The sequence below is a fragment of the Cebus imitator genome, unplaced genomic scaffold, assembly GCF_001604975.1.
Source record: "Cebus imitator isolate Cc_AM_T3 unplaced genomic scaffold, Cebus_imitator-1.0 Scaffold522, whole genome shotgun sequence".
Classification (NCBI taxonomy): Eukaryota; Metazoa; Chordata; class Mammalia; order Primates; family Cebidae; genus Cebus; species Cebus imitator.
Genome location: NW_016107837.1, coordinates 651,649 through 675,593, shown reverse-complemented (window position 1 = coordinate 675,593; position 23,945 = coordinate 651,649). Strand labels below are relative to the sequence as shown.

General features: G+C 42.5%; 1 protein-coding gene across 1 annotated transcript in view; it reads left to right on the top strand.

Annotated features, from left to right (window-relative positions):
* The first annotated feature begins 666 nt into the window (after positions 1 to 666).
* Positions 667 to 23,945, top strand: part of HTT (huntingtin) — a 143,266-nt gene continuing 119,987 nt past the window's right edge. Inside the window, exons 1-5 of the mRNA XM_017514327.2 lie at positions 667 to 926; positions 11,275 to 11,395; positions 14,896 to 14,955; positions 16,701 to 16,780; positions 18,675 to 18,813. Coding sequence (XP_017369816.1) covers positions 796 to 926; positions 11,275 to 11,395; positions 14,896 to 14,955; positions 16,701 to 16,780; positions 18,675 to 18,813 — 531 coding nt within the window. The 5' untranslated portion in view covers positions 667 to 795. The remainder of the gene's footprint in view (positions 927 to 11,274; positions 11,396 to 14,895; positions 14,956 to 16,700; positions 16,781 to 18,674; positions 18,814 to 23,945) is intronic.

Here is a 23,945-nt window from a genome sequence, read left to right as displayed (position 1 = left end):
GAATTGAATTGCCCATCTGTTGTAATCTATGCCATCATCTATACTGCTGAGAAAGAAAAAAAGTTTCTAATCAAACTATAACATGCCATTGGTTGTAAGATGCAGTTCGGTTTTAGTGATGCTAACATGATACAAACGTGAAATTAATTGAGAATTGGTGAAATACAGAGTAGATTTAAAGCCAGAAGACCTGAGTTTAAATGCTGGCTGTATGACTTCATATCTGTGTGATCTTGGGCATGTCATGGTTGGCACTTGAATGTCTTCTTTCTGTAATGGGGAAAGTGAGGCTAGTCATGATGACTCATGCCTATAATCCCAGCCATTTGGGAGGCCAAGACGGGAAGATTGCTTGAGGCCAGGAGTTTGAGCAATTGGGTAACATAGTGAGACCCCCGACCCTACAAAAAATTAAAAAAAAAATTAGCCAGACCCGGTGGTGCATGCCTGTGGTCCCTGCCACTCAGGAGTCTGAGATGGGAGAATCCTTTCAGCCTAAGAGTTTAAGGCTAAAGTGAACCATGATTATACTACTGTATTCCAGCCTGAGCAGCAGAGCAAGATCCTAACTCCAAAAAAAAAGTAAAATAAAATAAAATGGGGAAAATGAGCTGCTTTGGTAACATCATCTGTTTTTTCCGTGAGCAGTGTAGCTTGAAAGCTGTTGGTGAGCTCACATCCTGTGCTTCCCTGTCCTGATCCCCATTTGGCCCCCAGCGTGGAGTGTTATGGTTTATTCATAGTAGTCAGGAAGCACTCATTGAATGAATGAATGATGTGTAGAAGTAAGCGCCAATGGATAATTCAACACATACTAATTTCCTTCTTTTTTTTATTTTTAGAAAGAAAGAACTTTCAGCCACCAAGAAAGACCGTGTGAATCATTGTCTGACAATATGTGAAAACATAGTGGCCCAGTCTGTCAGGTGATTGCACTTTGAACTGTCTAGAGAAAATAAGAACTGTGTATATTTTCAGTCTAATGAGCTAGAATATTCTTTGTGTCCCCGTTATTTTAAATGGATTCAGAAATCCATTTAAAATAAAGAAGGACCTGTTTCCCATATTTCTGGCTGTATGCAAGGATATCCAGACACTAAGATGAATAATGTTCCCTTTTTATAATCTTTTATGCAAAAATTGTAACCATTATGGGTAATTGAACAACATGTTTATGTTTAATTAGCACCCCTAGCAACTATGGTTATTTTAAAATCTTCTGTGGTTTGATATTTTTGCATTTGTTGCAATAGTAGGGACAGCACAAGACCATACAGTTTGTCTCTGTCATTTGCTTTCCTTCAGCAGTTTGCTGCTGTTTGTTCTTCCCTGTTGGGGTACCTGTGCTCCTGGCAGTGGCTGGAGCCTGCTCCTCTCTGCTTTGGGATTAATGGGGTCGTGGGGCATTGATTGTAGGTCAGCTTTCCTTGCATGATCTTTCTCAATGGGGTGATCTAGCAGCACCTTCTTTTGTAACTGCTTTGCTTTTGACTCTCTTTCTGACTGTTATTCCTAGTAGCTGTAGATGGTAAATATATTTAGGCCTGTTTCCAGTGGCTGAGTAGGAGACATATGTACCTATGATATCTGAATTCTGTTACCCAGATGGACATGTGTGAAATAACTTGCCTTGCTTTACTTTCCCTTGGAATAAATAATTCATATTATTCTCCTGCTGGAAGCTAGAAAAAGCTCTTTATAATTGCTTAGAAAAAGATTTTTAGACAAATAATCTTGATTTTAGTACTGACAAAAATGTTTGGTGATTTATTTGTTTTTAAAAAAATTTTCCTCTTGGCCATTGCTTTTCACTGTTTTCTTTTTAGTGTGGTAAAATACATGTAATATTTACCATCTTAACTGTTTTTAGGTATACAGTTCAGTATATATATTCATAATGTTGTATAGCCATCACTGCCATCCACTTCATAAGTTTTTCATGTCACAAAACTGAACATCTGTCTTCATTAAACTCCCCATTATCTGTCCTTTCCTGTAGCCCCTTTCTATTTCTGTCTCTATGAGTGTAACTGCTCTAGAGACCTCATATAAGTGGAATCCTACAGGATTTGTCTTCTTTTTGGTGATCTGCTTATTTTTAATGCCACTGTACATTTGCATTTTATACTTTCAAAGTGGTTTCATAAAACCATTTCATTTTAGGTTAACTCATTTCTATTGTGTGTGAAATACTGTGTATGATTCTGTTCTGTTTCTGTCTAATTTGTAGAAATGTTGTGGGAAGAAAATGAAATAACAAATGAGCATATGTCCTGAAAATAAAAATATAAAAATTCTAAGTTAGCATGCTATTGTAGAACACAACACTATGATAAAAGTAGGGGAAAGAAAAGGTTTGAATTCTGTCTCTGCTGCCTGTGTAAGCCAGGTGACTTTAGATAAGTTTTAACGTGTTTGAGCCTTCACTGGCTCGTTTTTGAAATGTAATCCCTAGTTACACAGTTCTTGTGGATCAGATGATGCATGTGAAACACTGTGAAGAAGTAACTGCTAGATGTGTTCATTAGCGTCCTGAGTGGGAAGCATATCCTGTTGCGATGCTCATCCAAAGCTGTACGTTATCTTTACTTTTTTTGTGAAATGACTTTAAATACTTGGCAAACATTTGGTTGTTGTTCATCTGATCTTCACCATCCAGGTCTCAGGAAATATAATTTCTCTCTGAAAGGTTATTGACCCAGGAAACAAGATCTCTTCCAATATGAGTGGATAAGGCTTTATTCTAGGCATTTTGTTTTTTGAGAATTTTCAAATGGAATTCATGGAATGTTGGCTCATATTCGCATATTAATAAAGTATGTTGAGATATCTTAAGATTGATTTGTGGTTCTATTTGCCGTATTAAATCAAAATAATAGCTGCTAATGGTTTTCACATCAGTCTGTCTCTTGTTTTTATGGAGTAATGCTGAGAGTTCATTATGTTTCTTGTTCTACTGAAGAGCATGTTAAAAGGATTTTTTTTGGAGTCAGAGTGGTTGTCCTTGGTTTCACAGGATGTGCTCTATACTTTGCAGGGATTTCAGAGTATATGGCTGAAGTTGATATTTTATATAAATGTTTTATGGAAACTTATTGATGATCACTGTTTCCCGTTGTCTCTCCTAGAATATAATTAAATCTTTGGAACTGTTTTATATTTGTCTCCATCGAGGTTGTATAAATGGCAGCTTCTGAGGTTTTCAGTGTAGGAGGTCATCTAAAACTTCGTGTATATTGTGAAAATGTAGTCTGCTTTAAGTACTCTAAAGTGGTGTAAGTTACTGGTTCCTAAGTATGGATGAGCATCAAAATCATCTGGAAATTTTGTTTAAAATATAGTAACGAAGGTACCTCACTGTCCTTTTTCCCAAACACACTTCTGCATTCTGTTTCGGTAGGGCCTAGGCATTTTTCACAAGTATCCTCTTGGGAACACCCAGGAATGCTCAATTGAGCAACCTCTTACTAACATATACTTTGATAAAGTTGCTAGGTAAAAATAGATAATATAAAAATCCATAGATTTCTCATGTATTAGCATAAATCAGCTAGAAAATATAATGTTTAAAGGTCTAGTTCACAGTAGCACCAAAGTATCGAATTCTAGGGAACTGATAAGAAATATGCAGAAACTTTATAAAGACTTCTATTAATGTTTCTGAAAGACACAGGTGACCACTCTCTAGACAGGAAGATTTTATATCACTAAGTTGAGTTTTCTCTAAATTAACGCAGAAATTTAAAATAATCTTGATCAAAATTCTACTAGAGTTATTTTTGAACTTGTTGACTGCAAGAATAAATACATAATTGCAAAGAATATCTGGAAATCATCACTAGGCCCAGTGTGGTGGCCCATGCCTGTAATCCCAGCACTTTGGGAGGCTGAGGCAGGTGATCACCTGAGGTCAGAAGTTCGAGACCAGCCCGCCCAATGTGGTGAAACCCCGTCTCTACTAAAAATACAAAAATTAGCTGGATGTGGTGGCACATGCCTGTAGTCCCAGCTACTCAGGAGGCTGAGGCAGGAGAATTGCTTGAACCCAGGAGGTAGAGGTTGCGGTGAGCCGAGATTGTGCCACTGCACTCTAACCTGGGTGACAAGAGCAAAATTCTGTCTCAAAAATAAAAAGAAAAAAGAAATCATCACTAATATGGTGAGACCTGATGTATGTGACATTAAAATAGTGATTGGACATTAAAGCAGGTATAGAACAGAAAGTTAGAAGAGTGTATGTCTGTATCTGTGTGAATTTATGATGGGTGTTACATGTTTGTAGTAGAAGAGAAATAATACATTTATCTGTTTGGGAGAACAATATGTCTGTGTCTCATATTGCAAACAAACATAAAGTTCAGATTAATTACCCAAATGTGAAAAAATGAAATAATTTCTTCCAAAAAGTTTAATCTTAGATTGAAGAAGGCTAACATTATAAAGGAAAAAACTGTTTTGATGGGAATATAGTTCAGTATGTCAAAATCCACCTTACATGAAATTGAAAATAAATTGAACTTGGTGCTAGCTTGTGTAAAGAGCAATTATAAATCATTACGATAAAGACTGTCAGCCTGTTGGCACCTTGTTCTCAGACTCCCGGCCTCCAGAACGGCGATGAGTAAATGCCTGTTGTTTAAACCACCCAGTCTATATGTGATGTTTTGTTACAGCAACTCAAGCTGATCAGGACACTAGGAATCAGTAGAATGAGACTAAAACAAAAATAAGAACCTTTTTAACCTGTCAAATTGGCAAACATTTAGAATACTCAGATTTTTGCCAGAGTTGATACAACCTTCTAAGAAGACAATCTGGCAAAATATAAAGCTTTAGATTTTTGTCTGTCTAACCAGCGGTTTTACCTCTGGGGCACTTAACCTAGGAAAGGATGCAATGATATTGGTGCAGTGCTGTTCATCCCATTAGAAAATTAAAAATAAACTTAATGACATATCACCAAAAAGGGAATTGAAAAATTAAGATACATTTATTGTTTTTATTTATGTATTTATTTATTGAGATGGTGTCTTGCACTGTTGCCTGGGCTGGAGTGCAATGACACAATCTTGGCTCACTGCAACTTCCTGCCTCCTGGGCTCAAGTGATTCTCCTGCCTCAGCCTCCCGAGTAGCCGGGATCACAGGCACGCACCACCACACCTGGCTAATTTTTTGTATTTTGGCAAAGATGGGGTTTCACTATGTTGGCCAGACTGGTCTTGAACTCCTGACTTTGAGATCCGCTCACCTTAGCCTCCCAAAGTGCTGGGATTATAGGTGTGAGCCACTGTGCCCGGCCAGATACATTTATACAAGGGAATGTTAGTTAACATTCATAGATACTTATATTTTGTTTGCTTTTTTTTTTTTTTTGAGCTGGAGTTTCGCTCTTGTTACCCAGACTGGAGTGCAATGGCACGATCTCGGCTCACTGCAACCTCCGCCTCCTGGGTTCAAGCAATTCTCCTGCCTCAGCCTCCTGAGCAGCTGGGACTACAGGCGTGCGCCACCATGCCCAGCTAATTTTTTTTGTATTTTTAGTAGAGACAGGGTTTCACCTTGTTGACCAGGATGGTCTCGATCTGTTGACCTTGTGATCCACCCGCCTCGGCCTCCCAAAGTGCTGGGATTATAGGCGTGAGCCACTGCACCGGCCATATTTTGTTTACGCTTTATTAATTTTTTTTTTTTTTTAGAGGCAGGGTCTTTCTCTGTCATCCAGGCTGGGTGCAGTTGCATAATCACAGCCCACTGCAACCCAAACTCCTGGGCTCAAGTGATCTTCTGCCTCAGGTTTTGAGTAGCTGGGGGACTTTCGGCAGTGCTACTGCACCTGGCTAATTTTTAAATGTTTTATAGACGGGCTTTCGCTATGCTGCTGAGGCAGGTCTAGAATTCCTGTGCCCAAGTGATCCTCCCACCTTGGCCTCTCAAAGCACTGAGATTACAGGCATGAGCCACCACTTCTGACCAATAGATATTGACATTTGTGACTGGAAAATATATTAACAATGTGTTAAAAAATTCTATTAAAAAATCATGAAAGGTTTTTGTTTCTGGCTAAGATAGAATAACAAGGACAGCATTTATCTTTTTGCCTTGAAATAGTTGAAAATGGATGAAATATACATAACAGAGTTGGGCATCAGGCAAAGAATAGTTATCCCAGGAAAATGAATGTGGATAGCCCTATAATTTCCTTACGTTACTTCCTGGCCATCTGGCCATGGCAAGAGGAATAACTGAGAGGAAGCTGAGGCTGAGCTAGCGGTTTGCTGGGTTGAAGAGGCATAGCTGGGAGTCTAGAGAGGCTACAGTGGTTAGAGCCCCTACAGAAGAATAGCAGAGAAGAGAGCTGCAGAGGGAGTTCTGGAAAACTGCATAGTGCTCTCTTAAGGGTGTAGCTGAGTATTGATGAGCACAGGCCTGTGAGGAAATGATCCAGGGCTGGAGGTAGAATCACCTAAAAGGATTAGAAGGAACCATTGCCGAAACTCATACAGGGCCAGGAAGAATTTGTAATCACACCGGTTGGAGGGGAAAGCCTCAGCTCTCATAGTGCAGGTAGGGTACTTAGAAAGATTTGCCCACCTAGCCCCAGACTAAGTTTTGTTACTCTGATCCCACCTAATATTAAAAAGAGATTAATTTGTTTGCAACAAAAATAATACATTTCAGGGTTTATAACATGTAGAAGTGAATTGTATGACAGTAGCATAAAGGCTGGAAGAGCAGAAATTGAAATATATTTGTGCTAGGCAGAATAGTGCTCCCCTCTTTCCCTAAAATATATCAAGTCCTGGCTGGGTGCGGTGGCTCATGGCTGTAATCCCAGTACTTTGGGAGGCCGAGGCGGGTGGATCATCGGAGGGCAGGAGTTCAAGAGCAGCCTGACCAACAAGGTGAAACACCGTCTGTACTAAAAGTTAGCTGGGTGTAATGGTGGTCACACCTGTAGTCCCAGCTACTTAGGAGGCTGAGATAGGAGAATTGCATGAACCCAGGAGGCGGTGGTTGCAGTGAGCAGAGATCAAGCCACTGCACTCCAGCCTGGGTGAGAAGCGAGACTCCACTCCCTCCGCCAAAAAAAAAAAACCAATAATAATAATAATCAGGTCCTAATCCCTAGAACCTGTAAATATTACTTTATAAGAAAAATTGTTTTATGGCATGATTAAATTCAGGATCTTGAGATGGGGGGGCTATCTTGGATGATCTGGATGGGCATTACATGCAATCACATGTATGCTTATAAAAAGGAGGCAGAGGGAGATTTTACACACACACAGAAGGCCATGTGAAGATGGAACAGAAAGATTTGAAGGTGCTGGCCTTGAAAATTGGAGTGATGATGCTACAAGCCAAGGAATGCAGCAGCCACCAAAGCTGGAAGAGGCATGGGACAATTCTCCTTTAGAGCCTGTACCAGAGGGAACGTGGTGCTGCCAATACCTTAATTTCAGCTCAGTGATACTAATTTTGGACTGTGGCCTCCAAAACTATGAAAGAATAAATTTTTTGTTTGTTTTAGGCCACATAGTTTGTGTTAATTTGTGATAGCAGCGGCAGAAAACGAATTTCATGCCGCATGTGAAATGGTATATTATCATTAAGGTAGATTGTGGCGAAGATACACATTGTAAGCAATTAAGCGACAACCAAAAGCACAGCAAGGAGTTATAGCTAATGAACCAGAAAAGAAGATTAAATAGAATTATAAAAATAGTGAATCCCAGAGAAGCCAGAAATAGGGGAAAAGGCAAATAAAGAGCATATGGGACAAATAGGAAAGAGCGAGCTTGATGGTAGATTTAAACCTAGTTATGTCAAAAAGGACAGTAAATGTAAAAGGCACAGATTTTTCAGATCGAATGGAAAAGTAAGACTCAGTATATGCTGTTGCCTGCAAGAAACCCATTCTAAATATAAAGGCAAAAACAGCTTACAAGTAACAGAACGGAAGGAAGTTCACCATGCTCACAAGAATGAGATGAAAGCTAGACTGGTTCTATTAATAGCAGACAGTGGATTTCAAAGCAAAGGCTATTGCCCAGGATGAGATGGTCGTTTCATAATGATGAAGGAGATTCATTTGTTCATCAGCCCGGCATAATAAGCTGAAATGTTTATGCACCTGGCTACAGAGCCGAAATATATGAAGCTAAGCCTGACAGAACTGTAAGTAGACACAGACAGATCCACAGAGAGAGAGATTTCAGTAACCTCTCTTAATGATTTGTAGAACATGTAGCTGTAATATCTGGATCTAGAAAACTTGAACAACACTGTCCCCTTATGCGACCTGATTGGCATTTACAGGACACTCCAGAATGTCTGCCAAGATAGATCAGATACTGGGCCATAAAACAAGTCTCTAAATTAGAAGCATTCAAATTATTCAGAGTATGTTTTCTGACTCCAATATCATTAAGTTGGAATATATTATAGGAAGATAATCTGGAAAAGCCTCAGGTATGTGGAAAAACTCATTTCCACGTGGCCCATGAGTCAGAGTGAAGTCAAAAGGGAAATTTGAAAGTCTTTCGAATTGACTAATATAAAAACAAGACATTTCTAAACTTGTGGGGTGCTGTTATAGCATATTAAAGGGAAATTTCTAGCATTAAATGCCTGTTTTAGGAAAGAAAGATTTCAAATCAATGACCTCAGCTTCCACCTTTGGAAACTTGAAAATGTCAAGCAGATGGAATCCAGAGTTACCAGAAGGGCCAAGTGTGGTGGCTCATGCCTATAATTCTGGCACTTTGGGAGACCAAGGCAGGCAGATTGTTTGAGACAGGCAGTTCGAGACCAGCCTGGGAAGCATAGGGAGCCCCATATCTACAAAAAAAATCCAAAAAATTAGCCAGCTATGCCAGCTAAGCAGGAGCCTTTAAGGCGGGAGGATTGCTTGAGGCTGGGAGGTTGAGGCTGCAGTGAACAGTGATTGTGCCACTGTGCTACACCCTGGGCAACAGAATGAGACCTTATCTCAAAAACAAAAAGTTACTAGAAGAATGGACATCATAAAGATAAGAGCAGAAGTCAGTAAAATAGAAAACAAAAATACATAGAAAATCAGTAAAACCAAAAGCTGGTTGATCGAGAACATCAATAAATTGGTAAGGCTGATAGAAAAAAAGTGAAGTCACAAATTATCAATATCAGGAATGAGGGAGATGACAGTAGTACAGATTATATAGATATTAAAAGGACCATATAAGGCCAGGTGCAGTGACTCATACCTGTAATCCCAGCACTTTGGGAGGCCAAGGCAGACAGATCACCTGAGGTCAGGGGTTTGAGACCAGCCTGGCCAACATGGTGAAACCCTGTCTTTACTAAAAATATAAAAATTAAGCCAGGTGCAGTAACTCATACCTGTAATCCCAGTACTTTGGGAGGCTGAGGTGGGTGGATCATGAGGTCAGGAGGTGGAGCCCATCCTGACCAACATGGTGAAACCCTACCTCTACTAAAAATTAAAAAAAAAAAAATTTAGCTGGGCGTGGCGACACATTCCTGTAGTCCCAGCTACTCGGGAGGTTGAGGCAGGAGAATCGCTTGAACCCAGGAGGCGGAGGTTGCGGTGACCGAGATCGCGCCATTGCACTTCATCTTGGGGACAGAGCAAGACTCTGTCTCAAATAAAAATAAAAATAAAAAAAGGACTATGTGGGAATATTATGAACAACTTTATGCCAATAAATTTGACTACTTATAGATGAAATGGGTAAGTTCCTTGAAAGACACAAACTATTAGAGCTCTCTCAAGAAGAAATAGGTAAGCTGATTAGCCCTATATCTGTTTTATCACATTTACATGTAAAAATCAATATTTATTAAAGTGTGGTTGGAAATGGTATATGAATTTTTTGACTGAATTTTAAAAAACTTTACTAAGTCTAAACATAGGTAAAGTTTTTCTGATGAAAATTTAGTGTCTGAATTGAGAAGTGCTTTAAAAAATGTAGTTATATATCTTAATCATTTCTTCATAATCACATGTTGAAATAATAGTTTGGGTGTATTGGGTTAAATGAAACATTATGAAAATCTTGCCTATTTTCTTTTTAATTTTGATGTGTCAGCTAGGAAATATAAAATTATAGCTCACATTCTGTTTCTGTTGACAGCAGTGCTTTTGAGCACAGCGTTTGAATGATCTGGTATTTCAAAGACCTTTCCTCAGTTCGTTATTCATGGCTGTATTCCGCATGGATAAACTCTGAAATACTGCTAAGTGGGATGTTTTGTTTTATGCTTTTATAAGTTTGTTGATCATTACCGATGTGGTCCCTTGGTACTTCTTAGGCTCATGGCTACCTTTCAACCATTGTTTGGCATTTTTACCTAGAGATAAAGAGGAAGAGAGATTCGGTTTCAGAGTATGTTAGATTGAGATCATGAAAGAGCAATCTGATTTTCATGCTTCAAAAATAGCACATCCCCTGTATTACTGGGATTTACTATTCTTGGGATTACTTCAAGAACGTCCTTGTGTTACTGGTTTGGATGCTTCCAAATGCTGTGAAGTCAGTTTCATGTACATGGCTCATCAGTTCAGCTCTCTCGGCTTTGTTTAGGCAGTTGGATCATGATGGCCTAAACAGTGTCTTTCAGTTAAACATTTAAAAATAGTTTACAAATAGTACACAAACTCCAGTTTTTGTGACTCTTTCATATTCGATCCAGCACAACAAAAACACAATCTGATCACGATCATCTGGCATCTTAGGGTGAAATATGGTTATACTTTTGTATGTGTTGAAAGCAAGATTAAAAAGGGGCAAGAGAGATATACTGCTCTACTGATTGCAAGGTTCCAAGGATATTGTAGGGTAAGAGTAAAAGTAAACTTCTGGCAGAAAGTGGTGGGTTGTCTGGGATTGAACTATCTGAAGTTTTTAAACAAAAATTTAAAAAGAAAAATGAGAATTGCTTTACTAGTACAATCTCTCTTTTTAAATTTTATTTTGGAATAGTTTTAGATTTATAGAAAAAAATTACAAAGATAGGGTAGTGTTCATATATCCTACACCCAGTTATCCACTTGTCATCATCTTACATTCATGTAAGACATTTTCATGTTTAATGAATCACTATTGATATGCTACTAACTAAAGTCCAGACTTTGTTCAGATTTTCTTAGTTTCTATGTAATGTCCTTTTTCTGTTCCAGAATTCCATGCAGGACACCGGATACTTCATTACATTTCATCGTCATGTCACCTTAGGCTCCTCTTGACAGTTTCTCTTCTTTTTTGCTTAGAAATTCTCCAGAATTTCAGAAACTTCTGGGCATCGCTATGGAACTTTTTCTGCTGTGCAGTGATGACGCAGAGTCTGATGTCAGGATGGTGGCTGACGAATGCCTCAACAAAGTTATCAAAGTAAGAACTGTGTAGACGGTGTTCCCCTCCGAGCTGTCATCATTGTAGGCTAAGAGAAGAAGCCATTGTGGAGCATACTTCTGTTTTGGGTCCCTGAGGATGTGTGAACTTTTTTCCTTTCTGGTGTGTGGTTTGGAGGTGCTCTGGTATCTGCCTGCGTTGCTTGCCACACCTGCCTGGTCAGAAGGAGCTGTGTTGACCCTTGTGCCTGCACAGTGCCTAGGTCAGTGAAGGGAACTGATGGTGGCCCCTGGATACTCCTGGGAAAATGTCACTAGAGGTGCCACAGAAGCCGGAGCTATGCGCACATTTCTACAAGTCTCAGTTTCCTTCACTATAAGATGGGATCAGAGTTTTTGTGGCGTGTGTGCGAGTGTGCGTCTGTGTGTGTTTGAGGGTTAAATGCACTCATTGCCGCTACTGGACCCTCAAAGTGGTAGAATAATTATTAATACTTTTGCATAACGACATCCTTACACACTTACCCAGCAAGATTGATGGGCGTGGCTCTGCTTCTCTTTTTCCATCACACGGACTCCATGGTATCCTTTTGCCCAGGAAATCTTTCCTTCCTGGCTAGCCCTTTGTTAGCTAATCACGCTTTCTGTGGTCAGGACACTGGCTTCTCTGGAGACATGGGATTCTAGCTCCCTCTGTTGTCCCTAGAGTGGTCCCTGTCTCCTCTCTCTGCTGACACTTCCTGCTTTGCACGCATCTCACTCCTGTGGTGACCTGTATCAGTGTCATCTTGTTCTTTGTACCTGCTGGTCATTGGTGCCACTTGTATGTGGATGGCATCCCGTAGGGTATTTGCAGAGGGCCTGCTTCTGCTTAAGCTTGGCTCTCCACAGGCCTAACTATCCTTGCTTGTGTCTGTTATTCCCACTGGCAGGACCAGGCTGGCCTTTTTTGGATGAAACAGGATCTCGCTCAGTCACCCAGGCTGGAGTGCAGTGGGTGATCATGGCTTACTGCAGCCTTGACCAACTGGGCTCAAGCTATCTTCCTGCTTTGGCTCCTTGAGTAGCTGGTACTACAGGTGTGCACCACTATGCCCAGCTAATTTTTAAAGTTATTTGTAGATACAGGATCTGACCATGTTGCCCAGGCTGGTCTTGAGCGCCTGGGCTCAAGTGATCCTCCCTCTTTGGCGTCCCAAAGTGCTGGTATCACAGGTGTGAGCCACTGAGCCTGGCTGTTGCTGTTTCAATTCTTGATATTTGATCCTCAGAGTCTGAAAATCTGAAAAGAGGATTATCCTAGGTTGCCTTGGTTCATGGCGAATGGGACATTAAGAGGGCAAGAGAATAATATGACCAAAAAGTGTTCTAATATTGGTCATTTAATGTGTAAGTATTGTTATTTTTTAAACCTCCTTCTTCAGTTTTTCCCAGGAATTCCATGGGCTTGGTGTGTGTCTGAGGGCTGTAGGCTATGGCCCTGGGTTGTGGGTTTAGGACTCAGGTGCTCTTCCTGGCTGTCTCCTTGCTTCTCTCCCATTTCCTCTTCTTTGTTCCCAGCCATTTCTCTCTTCTGCTTAAGTTTGGTGCAGCAGGGTTGGCTGCTCGCAGGTTCCTACATCCTCAGATGCTGTAGTTGTCAGGCCCAGCAGGCTGGCAGTGGCATCAGGATCTGGCTAGGTTTGCTCTCACTGTGGCAGAGGAGCGGCAGGTTTGGGAGAGCACGTGTGGCCCCAGACCAGGTGTAGGGAGCACAGGCATGGTCACTTAGCCTTCAGGTCCTGACTTTGTCTTCTCATGAATATGGCCGTATGTGTATGTTGAGAACCAGGTTCTACTTAGCCCAAGAAAATGGGCACATTTTGCTTGTGGTTTACCTAGAGAAATGCACTGGAATCTGACATAGCCTGGCAGCATGCCTCCCTCAAGTAGGTTAGTCTCAGGTGGTGAAGCATGTGTGTCCAGCAAGAGCTTGACATGTGGCATAAAGTCTCTGTTCTGTGAGGTGTTGGCAAATTGCTGTGACCATCAGAAGGCTGAAGTGATTTCTGTCTCGGGAGGCAGGGAAGGCTCCCTGGAGGCAGGAGCCAATAGGTAAAAGCGTAGATTGGAGACCTTGTTAACCATAACTGCATCTTGGGACGAGGGATGCCAGGACTCTGTGGAGGCTGAGAGGAGGGGGAACCCATCTTATGCTGCCAGAGAGTGGGACACCATGAGGCTCAAGTCAAGGGGTTGTACCTTGTTTGGTAGAGAATGAGGGGCTTTTGAAGACTGCCTGTGCGGTCAGGGGAATGTATTATTTGGGAAGAGTGATCTGGTGAGGACGTGGGTGGAGGAGGACAGAGGTGGGAGGGAGTACAGGTAGGAGTGAGTAGGCCCGGCAGGAGTGTAGGGCCTCAAGCCAGGGTGGTGGCAGGGCTGTGAGGGGAGGCAGCCACCTGTATGTCTGCGGAAGCAGGGGCAAGAGGGAAGAGGCTGGCGGTACACCACCATCACCTAGCAACTGGCGTAGATTGTGAGAGCCCATTCCCTGCTCTTAGGAGGGGCTGAGTTTTAGTTTTCTCTTGTTATAAAATAAGCTTGGTATTTGTTTACAAAACACTTGTAAAGCTAAATCAAGCTTTGATAAGGCTTCTAGTTTTATTTAAGGAGTAATGTTTAAATAAATGTTTGTCCAGTTTGGTTTGCTCATTTAAGGACTTTCAGTACAAACTGCAACAGCAGAATCAGGATTTAAAAATTTCTGAGACATTATTGCCCCTCAGAATTTCCCAGAATGTGATCTGCTTTTGATTTTCAAGCATTTGGAAGAGAAGGCTCCCATGGGTGAGAATGGGGCACCAAAGTCTTCCCTGTCCCGTCCCCCAGCTTGAGAAGCCAGTCTCTAATGTGGACTTTGTGCCGTTAGCATCGTTATTGGCTTAAAGTTGATAATGTGGCCGTAATTTCTGGTTTAGCCTCACCAGTGAGCAAGGGGGGTTAAGAGGTGCTGTGAGGAACGTGGGGCTCCCAGCTGCAGTAAACTCTGGGTTGGGGGAAGGGGTCCATGGCTACACCTGCAGAAAGGATGCAGGACTCAGCCTCAAGAAGCGTTCTGGGCTGGGGCAAGGGTCCTGTGGTTTCATTAGTACACTCTCAGCGCCCGGGACCCTGCAGATGTCCAGGGCACTGTCTGAGCCTGTGTCATCCAACAGAATGTTCACCTAGTGAAGGTTAAAGATTTACTCCAGGGGCTTTAGGATTTATTATATATGAACCACCTACCATTTAAATTTTGATATTATGTAGTATTTGATGATAATGAAAATTAAATTGTTGTTCCATTTTTCTATTCAATTGAATGACCTGTATTTTGTAGTTTATTCAGTAACTTCCTGCATATATTTGCTTCTTTCTTTCTTAATGAATATATTCTTAATTTAGTTGCTATTATGTTTTACTTTGCCCCAAAATTGAAATCTTAGTTCCCTTTTAGCTTACTTAGAACTGCTGATGGAATGTGCCTTCCAAAAATAAATCTCATGTGTTTTGTTGTAGGCTTTGATGGATTCTAATCTTCCAAGGTTACAGCTCGAGCTCTACAAGGAGATTAAAAAGGTGGGCTCCTCTTTTCTTTTTAAAAAATGTTTTAAATTTTTATTTATTTATTTATTTTTGAGATGGAGTCTTGCTCTTTTGCCAGGCTGAAGTTCAGTGGCATGATCCTGGCTCACTGCAACCTCTATCTCCCGGATTCAAGTGATTCCCCTGCCTCAGCCTCCTGAGCAGCTGGGACTACAGGCACATACCGCTATGCCTGGCTAATTTTTTGTATTTTAGTAGAGATGGGGTTTCACCATGGTCAGGATGGTCTTGATCTCCTGACCTCATGATCTGCTTGCCTCAGTCTCCCAGGCATGAGCCACCATGCCCGGCCTAAATTTTTAATTTTTTTAGGTACATTTTGTAGGTACATGTAAGTGTATATATTTACGGGATACATGAGGTTTTTTGATACAGGTAGATAATACATAATAATCACATTATGGAAAGTTGGGTATCCATCCCCTGAAGCATCTGTCCTTTGTGTTACTAACAATCCAATTATACTCTTTTAATTATTTTATTTTAATTTTGAGACAGAGCCTCGCTCTGTCAAGCAGGCTGGAATGCAGTGGTGCAATCTTGGCTCACTGCAACTTCCGCCTCCCAGGTTCAGGCGAACTTTGGGCTGGTTTTGAACTCCTGATCTCAGGTGATCCGCCTGCCTTGACCTCCCAATGTGTTGAGATTACAGGCATGAGGCACTGTCCCGGGTTTGTTATACATTTAAAAATAACTAAAAGAGTCAGGGTACAGTGGCTCACACCTTTAATCCCAGCACTTTGGGAGGCTGAGGCAGGCAGATCAGCTGAGGTCAGGAGTTCGAGACCAGCCTGGCCAACATGGAGAAACCTCATCTCTACTAAAAACACAAAAATTAGCCAGGCATGATGGCGGGCACCTATAATCCCAGCTACTCGAGAGGCTGAGGTGGGAGAATCACTTGAACCTAGTTGGGCAGAGGTTGCATTGAGCCAAGATCATACCACTGCACTCCAGTCTGGGTAGCAGAGTGAGACTCCATCTCAAAAAATAAAAATAAAAATGAAATAAAATCAGTTCGGGTGTGGTAGCTCATACCTGTAGTCCCAGCACTTTGGGAAGCTGAGGTGGGTGGATTGCTTGAGTCCAGGAGTTTGAGACCAGCATGGACAACATGGCGAAACACCGTCTGTACAGAAATTAGCTGGGTGTGGTGGTGCACCACTGTAGTCCCAGCTACTCAGGAGATTGAGGTGGGAGGATTAATGGAGCCTGGGAGGTTGAATCTACCGTGAGCTGAGATTGTGCCACTGCCCTCCAGCCTGGGCAACCAAGTGAGATTCTGTCTAAAAAAACAAAAATTATTATTGACTATATATTATCGAGTATAATCCCTCTGCTGTGCTATCGAATACCAGGTCTTGGGCTTTATTTCCAGCACTGAACAAGCTTCACTCTATTGAGCAGCATATGTGGAATTTCATCTTTATTCAATAATTAACAGTGTTAGAAGGAATTGCTGTTTGGTAGACTAATAATGCTTTACTTTTCTTCAAAAGGTTACTCTTTATTAGATGAGATGGGAATTAAAAATGGTAACTTACTTGATATCTTTATAATTGAAGCCCACTAGACCTTAGTTATCAGATGTTTTATGCATTTAAATGGCCTTTTCTCTAAACATAAAAAGTAACAGTGAAAGGAAATGCTTTGTTTCTATGCAACTCTCTTGGTGACTAGTGCGTGTCTCCTAATGCATCACTCATTGCACCCCTCAGAATGGTGCCCCTCGGAGTTTGCGTGCTGCCCTGTGGAGGTTTGCTGAGCTGGCTCACTTGGTTCGGCCTCAGAAATGCAGGTAAGCTGTACACTCTGGATGATGATGTTTGTCAGGGGCCAGCTGCTACTCCTTTATGTCTCAGCTCAGATGTCATTTCAGAAGTCTACTCTGCCTCCTCCAAATTGCAGTCGACTTTGCCTTGTGCATGTTTCCCTCATAGCACTAATCCGTGTCAAAAATTGTCACGTGCAGTCTATCTGTGTGCTTGTTCATTTTCTCTCCCACCCTCCCCCAAGAGACTTATGGGATGTGTGCCCCAGGACAGCAGGGGTCTTAGTGTCCTGTTCTCTGTTGCAGCCCAACACCAGTGACAGTGTCTGCATGTAGTACTTGCTTGAGAGATACTTGCCAAACTGTTGAAGGTTGAGGTATCAACTTCATTATTGCTGACTATGGGACTTATAGCAAAATATCCATTTGTCTATTACATGAGTTAAAAATATGATTGTTGTACTGTCACTAGTTTTGTCTAGTCAAAATGGTTGTATCTTAATGGATTGAGAAACAAAAGCAAAACCACTTTTCATCAGCTCTTTCCGTCTCCTTAACCTGCAATACATGCTGATGTCCCACAGACCCTCAACTCCATCCTGAGTCACTGGGAGAGTGGTCTAAACCCTCCCTATTAATATGAACTGAGTTTCAATACGAATCTTATAGGGGTCGGGTGTAGTGACTCATACCTGTAACCCCAGCACTTTGGGAGGCTGCGGCCGGTGGATTGCTTAAGCCAAAGTGGGCAACATGGTGAAACCCTGCCTCTATAAAAAATACAAAATTAGCCAGTCACGGTGGTGCGTGCCTGTAGTCACGGCTACTTGAGAGGCTGATGTGGGAGGATCACTTGAGAGCCTGGGAGTTGGAGGTCATGTTGAGCCAAGGTCGCGTCACTGCAGTCCAGCCTGGGCGACAGAGTGAGACCTGTTTCAGAAAAACAAAAAACCAAAAAAACTTGCATAGCTGCAGAGGCATAATCACTAAGGAAATTTCTTTTTTTATAATCTTTTTTCTTTTACTATCATTTCAAAAAATGTGTTGTATTTCTGAAGCAACATATCCCAGGTTCTCCGCATAGCAGCCAAAGTGACCTTAAAGAATATAATTTGTTCTTGTCATTCCCTTATTTAAACTTTTGTACCCATTTCCCAGCACCATCTAGATAGATTCCAGACCCGTCACTGGCTCTGTCTCCTCAGACACTCTGCATTGATTCATTGGTCTGATTAGTTCTTCAGACGAGTCAGGTTTTCCTTCCTTCTGATGGTTGGGTTCCCCCCTTCCCCTCAGTTCTCAGCAAACAGTCACTTCCTTAGGGAGGTTCCCCCAGCCTCCCTGTCTTGCCCTGTCCCCTGTGTGGGCGCTGCCTTCTGAGGCCCTGCTTGTTGCCAAGCTGTGCCACTAGAGGGTGGGGCTGTGCTACTCCTGGTGCCTGGCACCTGGCCTGCCCTGTCGCTGTGTGTGTTGGGTGAATTCCTGCAGTCTCTGACTCACTGCTCTGTGTCCTACACGTTCTGCTTTTCCTCTTAACCAACAGTCCCATTTTATAATTCTCCTTTTTCAGGAAAGCTTTATTCACATTTAAAAAGTTTTGTTTTTTAAAATGGTATTTTTTACCGTTATCTATTATTTTCCAGTTAAAAATGAGTAGTTTAATAAGTACTTTGATTTACTGCAAATAATTTTTAAACCCAGCCTTTTGGATCCTCTGTGATCATAAGAGAAATGAAGGATGCCTCCTGACACTTGAGCTTCACCCACATTTCTTCCTCCTGTTCTTTTAGCTGAGTTTTGCTCATCTCCATTAGGGACTGTTTTGTGTATAAAACTGGCCTTTCCCTAACAGGGAATGAATTGCTTCTGTTTCTCCTGAAGGAGACCTGGAAGAATGACTTGCGTTCTTCTGCATCCACAGGCCTTATCTGGTGAACCTTCTGCCGTGCCTGACTCGAACAAGCAAGAGACCCGAGGAATCAGTCCAGGAGACCTTGGCTGCAGCTGTTCCCAAAATTATGGCTTCTTTCGGCAATTTTGCAAATGACAATGAAATTAAGGTATGATTGTTGCCTCGGATCACAAACATGCGAGTGGCGCTGTGAGCGAGTCTGGAGGGTCAGGGCTTCTGAACAGGCAGTCTCTTGGGAGTGCTTGTTGGGGTAGGTTGTGTGTTGTAATTTAGACTACCACCATTTGTGTGATTTCTGAGGCACCCTAAGGACTTATTTTCACTTCTGATTTCTTATTGTGGGTGAAGAGTTGAATAGGGAGATGGTTTATAGATGCAAATTCAAAAGGCACTTTTCCAGAGCAGGTTGGTTTTCGGTGTACTAGAGTGACTCTCACCTAGCTGAGGAAACATGAGTGTCAGGACTGCAGGTAGGAGAAGGGTCACTGGTGCGGCCCTGTGGGTCTGAGCGCCCCGCAGCTGTCAGGGCCACTTGGCTTCCTGTTGGGCATTCCGACAAACCACCTGCAAGCCCACTTCAGTGTTTTGTTTGTAATGTCCAGAAATAGTGACCCTGTCACATGGTCTGCAGTTTACAGGATTCTTAGCCTCTTCCTTTTTGGTGGGTTGGTCGTGGGTTTGAGCCCAAGTGGCCCTCCTGGGAGGAGGTATTACACAGTGGGTAGAGTATTCCTTTTGGAATCAGATGGACTTGGATTAGAATTCTGTCCTCTTTACTAGTTCGTTTCCTCTAGGCAAACTACCCAACAGCTCAAAGCTGTTTCCTTTGTACTCTGAAAAATAAGCCTGGCTGGGTGCGGTGGCTCACGCCTGTAATCCTGGCACGTTGGAAGGTCGAGGCGGGCGGATCACCTAAGGTTGGGAGTTTGAGACCAGCCTGACCAACATGGAGAAACCCTGACTTTACTAAAAATACAAAATTAGTTGGGCATGGAGGCGCATGCCTGTAATCCCAGCTATGTGGGAGGCTGAGGTAGGAGAATTGCTTGAACCCAGAAGGCAGAGGTTGTAGTGAGCTGAGATCACACCATTGCACTGCAGTCTGGGCAAAAAGAGCAAAACTCCATCTCAAAAAAAACAAAAAACAAAAAAAACAAAAAACAAAAAAAACAAAGCCTTAATGGGACCCATGTAGGGCAATTCTAAGAGTAAGTAAATGAATACGTGTTAGAGTGTAGCATAGTAGCCAACAGGAAGGGCTCACATGGGAGCGGCTACTGCTCTTATTAGCTGAATGTCTTGGAATAAACTATTAACCTCTCATGTTTTTTCTCTGAGCTTTGATGTTTTCTTGTTAATACTAAGGAGATATTCAAACTAGTCATGGGGCTTTGGAATGACAAAGGGAGATCATGAATCTAAAGAATTTAGCGTAATGATTAATTCATCATGCTCAGTAAAGGGTAGCTGCTGCTGTTATTTTTATTACCATCTCTTTGGAGTGGGAGGAGGTGCTCCTTTGCGGTCAGAAGCTGTGAGAGCCCCAACAGCGCCACTCCGCCCGTCTGTACACTGGGGCCTGTTGAAGGCTGTTCCCTTTGTGATATCTCTGACTGTCAGGGTCAGATGACAGATGATATTTTTGTAGTCTTTGTTATCATCTTCATGATGTAGATCACCATCTGAGCATGACGATGCTAACGCTTTGTTGAACATAGAGTCCATTAATTACTTCCTTCCTGAACCTTTGGCATTAAAAAAAAATCTATTCTGCTACCTCTCTGCTCATTTATGATTTATCAAAATTATTATCAAGAGCCTGGTACGATGGCTTGTGTCTATAATTGCAGCTGCTCAGGGGGCTGAGGTAGGAGGATTGTTTGAGGCCAGGAGTTTGAGATCAGCTTGGTCAATATAGTGAGACTCTCTCTCTAAAAAAATGAAAAAAAATTAGCTGGGCATGATGGCACGTGCCTGTAGTCCCAGCTACTCAGGAGGCAGGAGGATCGCTTGAGCCCAGGAATTTGAGTTTGAGGCTACACTGAGCTGTGATTGTGCCACCACACTCCAGCATGGGTGACAAAATGAGATGCCATTTCTTAAAAAGGAAGGTATTATCAGTAAAATTCAGTAGTACCAACAGGATTATAAATAAAGATAGTAGTTCCCTTCCTGCTTAATCCTTGTGTCTCAGAGACAAACATGACTTTTAATGTTTCTTCTTGCTCTGGGTTGAAACTGCGGAGAGAGGACCTGGGGATGGAGAGGAGAATGGACAAAGTTGGTGACTGTACTTTCCTGGTCATTGCTGAGTTCTCAGCACCCTGGGATCTGCTGGTCACCTGCTTACAGGCCAGGCCCCTATCGAAGTTCTAGGTGACCCAGTGCTGGGGCCAGGATCGTCTTCCCCATAGGGTAGCCTGGGGGCGGTCATCTGCAAGGTCTAATCATGCAGGTGCGGGCTGCAGTGTTGGCTGGGGCCAGCATCCTTAGGAAGGCATTTTGGAGGAGGAAGAGACAGCGCCCACAGCTTGACGGGGGCCCTCAGCAGCACCAGCTTCTTGGGTAGGCTGGTGCTGGCGTTCATCACTGTGTCATGTTCAGTCTTCTTCCAGATCCTGACTTGTAGGTTCACCTTTCCTCAGACCCTGGTTCCTTTCAGAGGCCATTGCTGCTGCCTTGCTCTTTGCTGGTTTGTGCCTTGATTACATGTCTCTGTATAACTTTTTGTTTTCCTAGAGTTAATCATTACCTCTGTATTGCTTGCTTATTATTCTTTGGCCTTTTTGTCTTATACCTTCCAACTGCTTTGTAAAACATGTTTAGTACAATTTTTCATGATAGGTAATGTACTGAGTCAGTTTTTCCCCAGTGGGGTCATCCCTCTTGAGTTCTCCAGCTCTCTATCCCTGGGCAGGTTGCTCTTCAGGTCTGTTGCACACTTGTATCCTAGGACGTCTCTTTGCTGTCACCCTGCAATTTCCTTTGCTCTTCTGTTGGATGCCCAGTTTCTAGATGCCATATGTTTATCTTTCTATCCTCCTAGTAACTTCCTAAGATGAGTGGGAGGTAAATTGTATGAGGTTTTGCATTCATAAAAATGCCATTTTTTTCTCCCATACATTTGGCTGGGTATAGTGTTCTGGGCTAGAAATCATTGTCCCTCAGAAATGCAAAGTCTTTGCCCCTTTGTCTTAAAGTCTCTAACGTGACCCTATTCCTTAACCTATCAATGTGCTGTTCTCTAGAAGCTTTCCATTTTTGGGGAGGTGAGGTACTAGGTACTTAGTAGGCCTTTTAATTTGGAAACATTTATCATTTCAGTTCTGGGAAGATTTTCTTACTTTTCTCTGAGAAGTTCTTGACCTTTATTTTCTGTGTTCTCTCTTTCTGAAATTCGTTAGTTGGATGTTGGTCCTCCTGGATTGATTCACATCTTACCTTTTTCTTTTCTTTTTCTGTACTTTTTAGATATCCATCTCAAACTCTTCTAGTCAGTGTTATGTTTTTAACTTATTTCTTTTCTTTCTGTCTTGGTGGGGTCTTGCTCTGTTGCCCAGGTTGAGGTGCAGTGGTGCGATCATAGCTCACTGCAGCCTCAAACTCCTGGGCTCCAGCAGCCGTTCTGCCTCAGCCTCCTAAGTAGTTGGGACTACAGGTATGCGCCACCATTATCCAGCTATTTTCTTTTCTTTTCTTTTCTTTTCTTTTTTTGAGACAGAGTGTCGCTCTGTCGCCCAGGCTGGAGTGCAGTGGCATGATCTGGGCTCACGGCAACCTCTGCCTCCCAGGTTCAAGTGATTCTCCTGCCTCGGCCTCCTGAGTAGCTGGGACTACAGGCACATGCCACCATGCCCGGCTAATTTTTGTATTTTTAGTAGGGATGGGGTTTTGCCATGTTGGCCAGGCTGGTCTTAAGTGTCTGACCTCAGGTGATCCTCCCTCCTCAGTCTTCCAAAGTGCTGGGATTACAGGGGTGAGCCACCTTGCCTGGCCCCATCATTAGATCTTTAAATACCGGTATCTGCAAGTCTTTTCCCCTTGAGTCAGCCAGTATCCCTGGAAGGAAATTCCTCATTTTCCTAACTGGAGATACAAACTTGGCTGTGTTGTCCTCGATCCCTGGACTGGAAAGGGATTCACAGTGTTGGTGGTCAGGACGCCTTCTTTTAGTTTTCTGTATGTGTCTCACGCGTGTCCTCAGCTGTGTTAACACCTCTTGAGATTATCCCTCTCAGTCTTTGCCAGAGATAGGAAGGTGGGCTGCTTCCTGAGCTGCCTTGGATCAGAGGGGAGACCTCAGGCGAGTGGGTAGGAATTTGCCCAAGGAGCAATGAGACAAGCCACTGTTTTACCCCCTCCATCCTTCCACTTTCAAATGTATGTGGTGCCTCCAAAGCCCGAACTCTTCTTGGAGTTATGTGGCTTGAGTGAGCTTGCTTTTTGCTGGTATCCCTTGTACCTTCTCCCCCATCTCCTAGCAAAGCTTGTATTTGTACTTCTTTCTGTAGGCTAGCAAATCAGTCAGTTACGTAACCCTTGTTACTTTTTTAGCTTCTGAAATTTTGTTGACCCCCGTAGCTTGCTCGTGCCCGTGTTCTTTTCTTTCTGTCCGTGTACACTTATGCTTTATACAGCTTCTTTACGTGACTTTTTGTGGGGCTTCTGGGAAGCAGAGCTTCACATGTTCAATCCAGCATGTTGGATTAGAAGTCTCCCAACCTTGGCCGGGTGTGGTGGCTCACGCCTGTAATCCCAGCACTTTGGGAGCTCAAGGCGGGTGGATCATGAGGTCAGGAGATTGAGACCATCCTGACCAACATGATGAAACCCTGTCTCTACTAAAAATACAGAAATTAGCTGGGTAGGGTGGTACTTGCCTGTGGCAGAAGAATCATTTTAGCCTAGGAGGCAGAAGGTTGCAGTGAGCTGAGATTGCCTCACTGCACTCCAGCCTGGGTGACAGAATGAGACTCTGTCTCAGAAAAAGAGTCTCCCATCCTCTGATGTATTCTCATTCTCTTTTTATTTTTATTTTATTTTATTTTTTTAGAGACAGGGTTTCACCATGTTGGCCAGGCTGGTCTTGAACTCCTAACCTTGTGATCCACCCGCCTGGCCTCCCAAAGTGTTGGGATCACAGACGTGAGCCACTGCACCCGGCCTGGTGTATTCTCATTCTCAAGATTACCTGCCAAACACTGATACTCCCTTGTTTTTCCTTTTTCTGACATGAAATGTACGTTCCAGACAGGACAGAAATCATTAGTGTATTCCTTC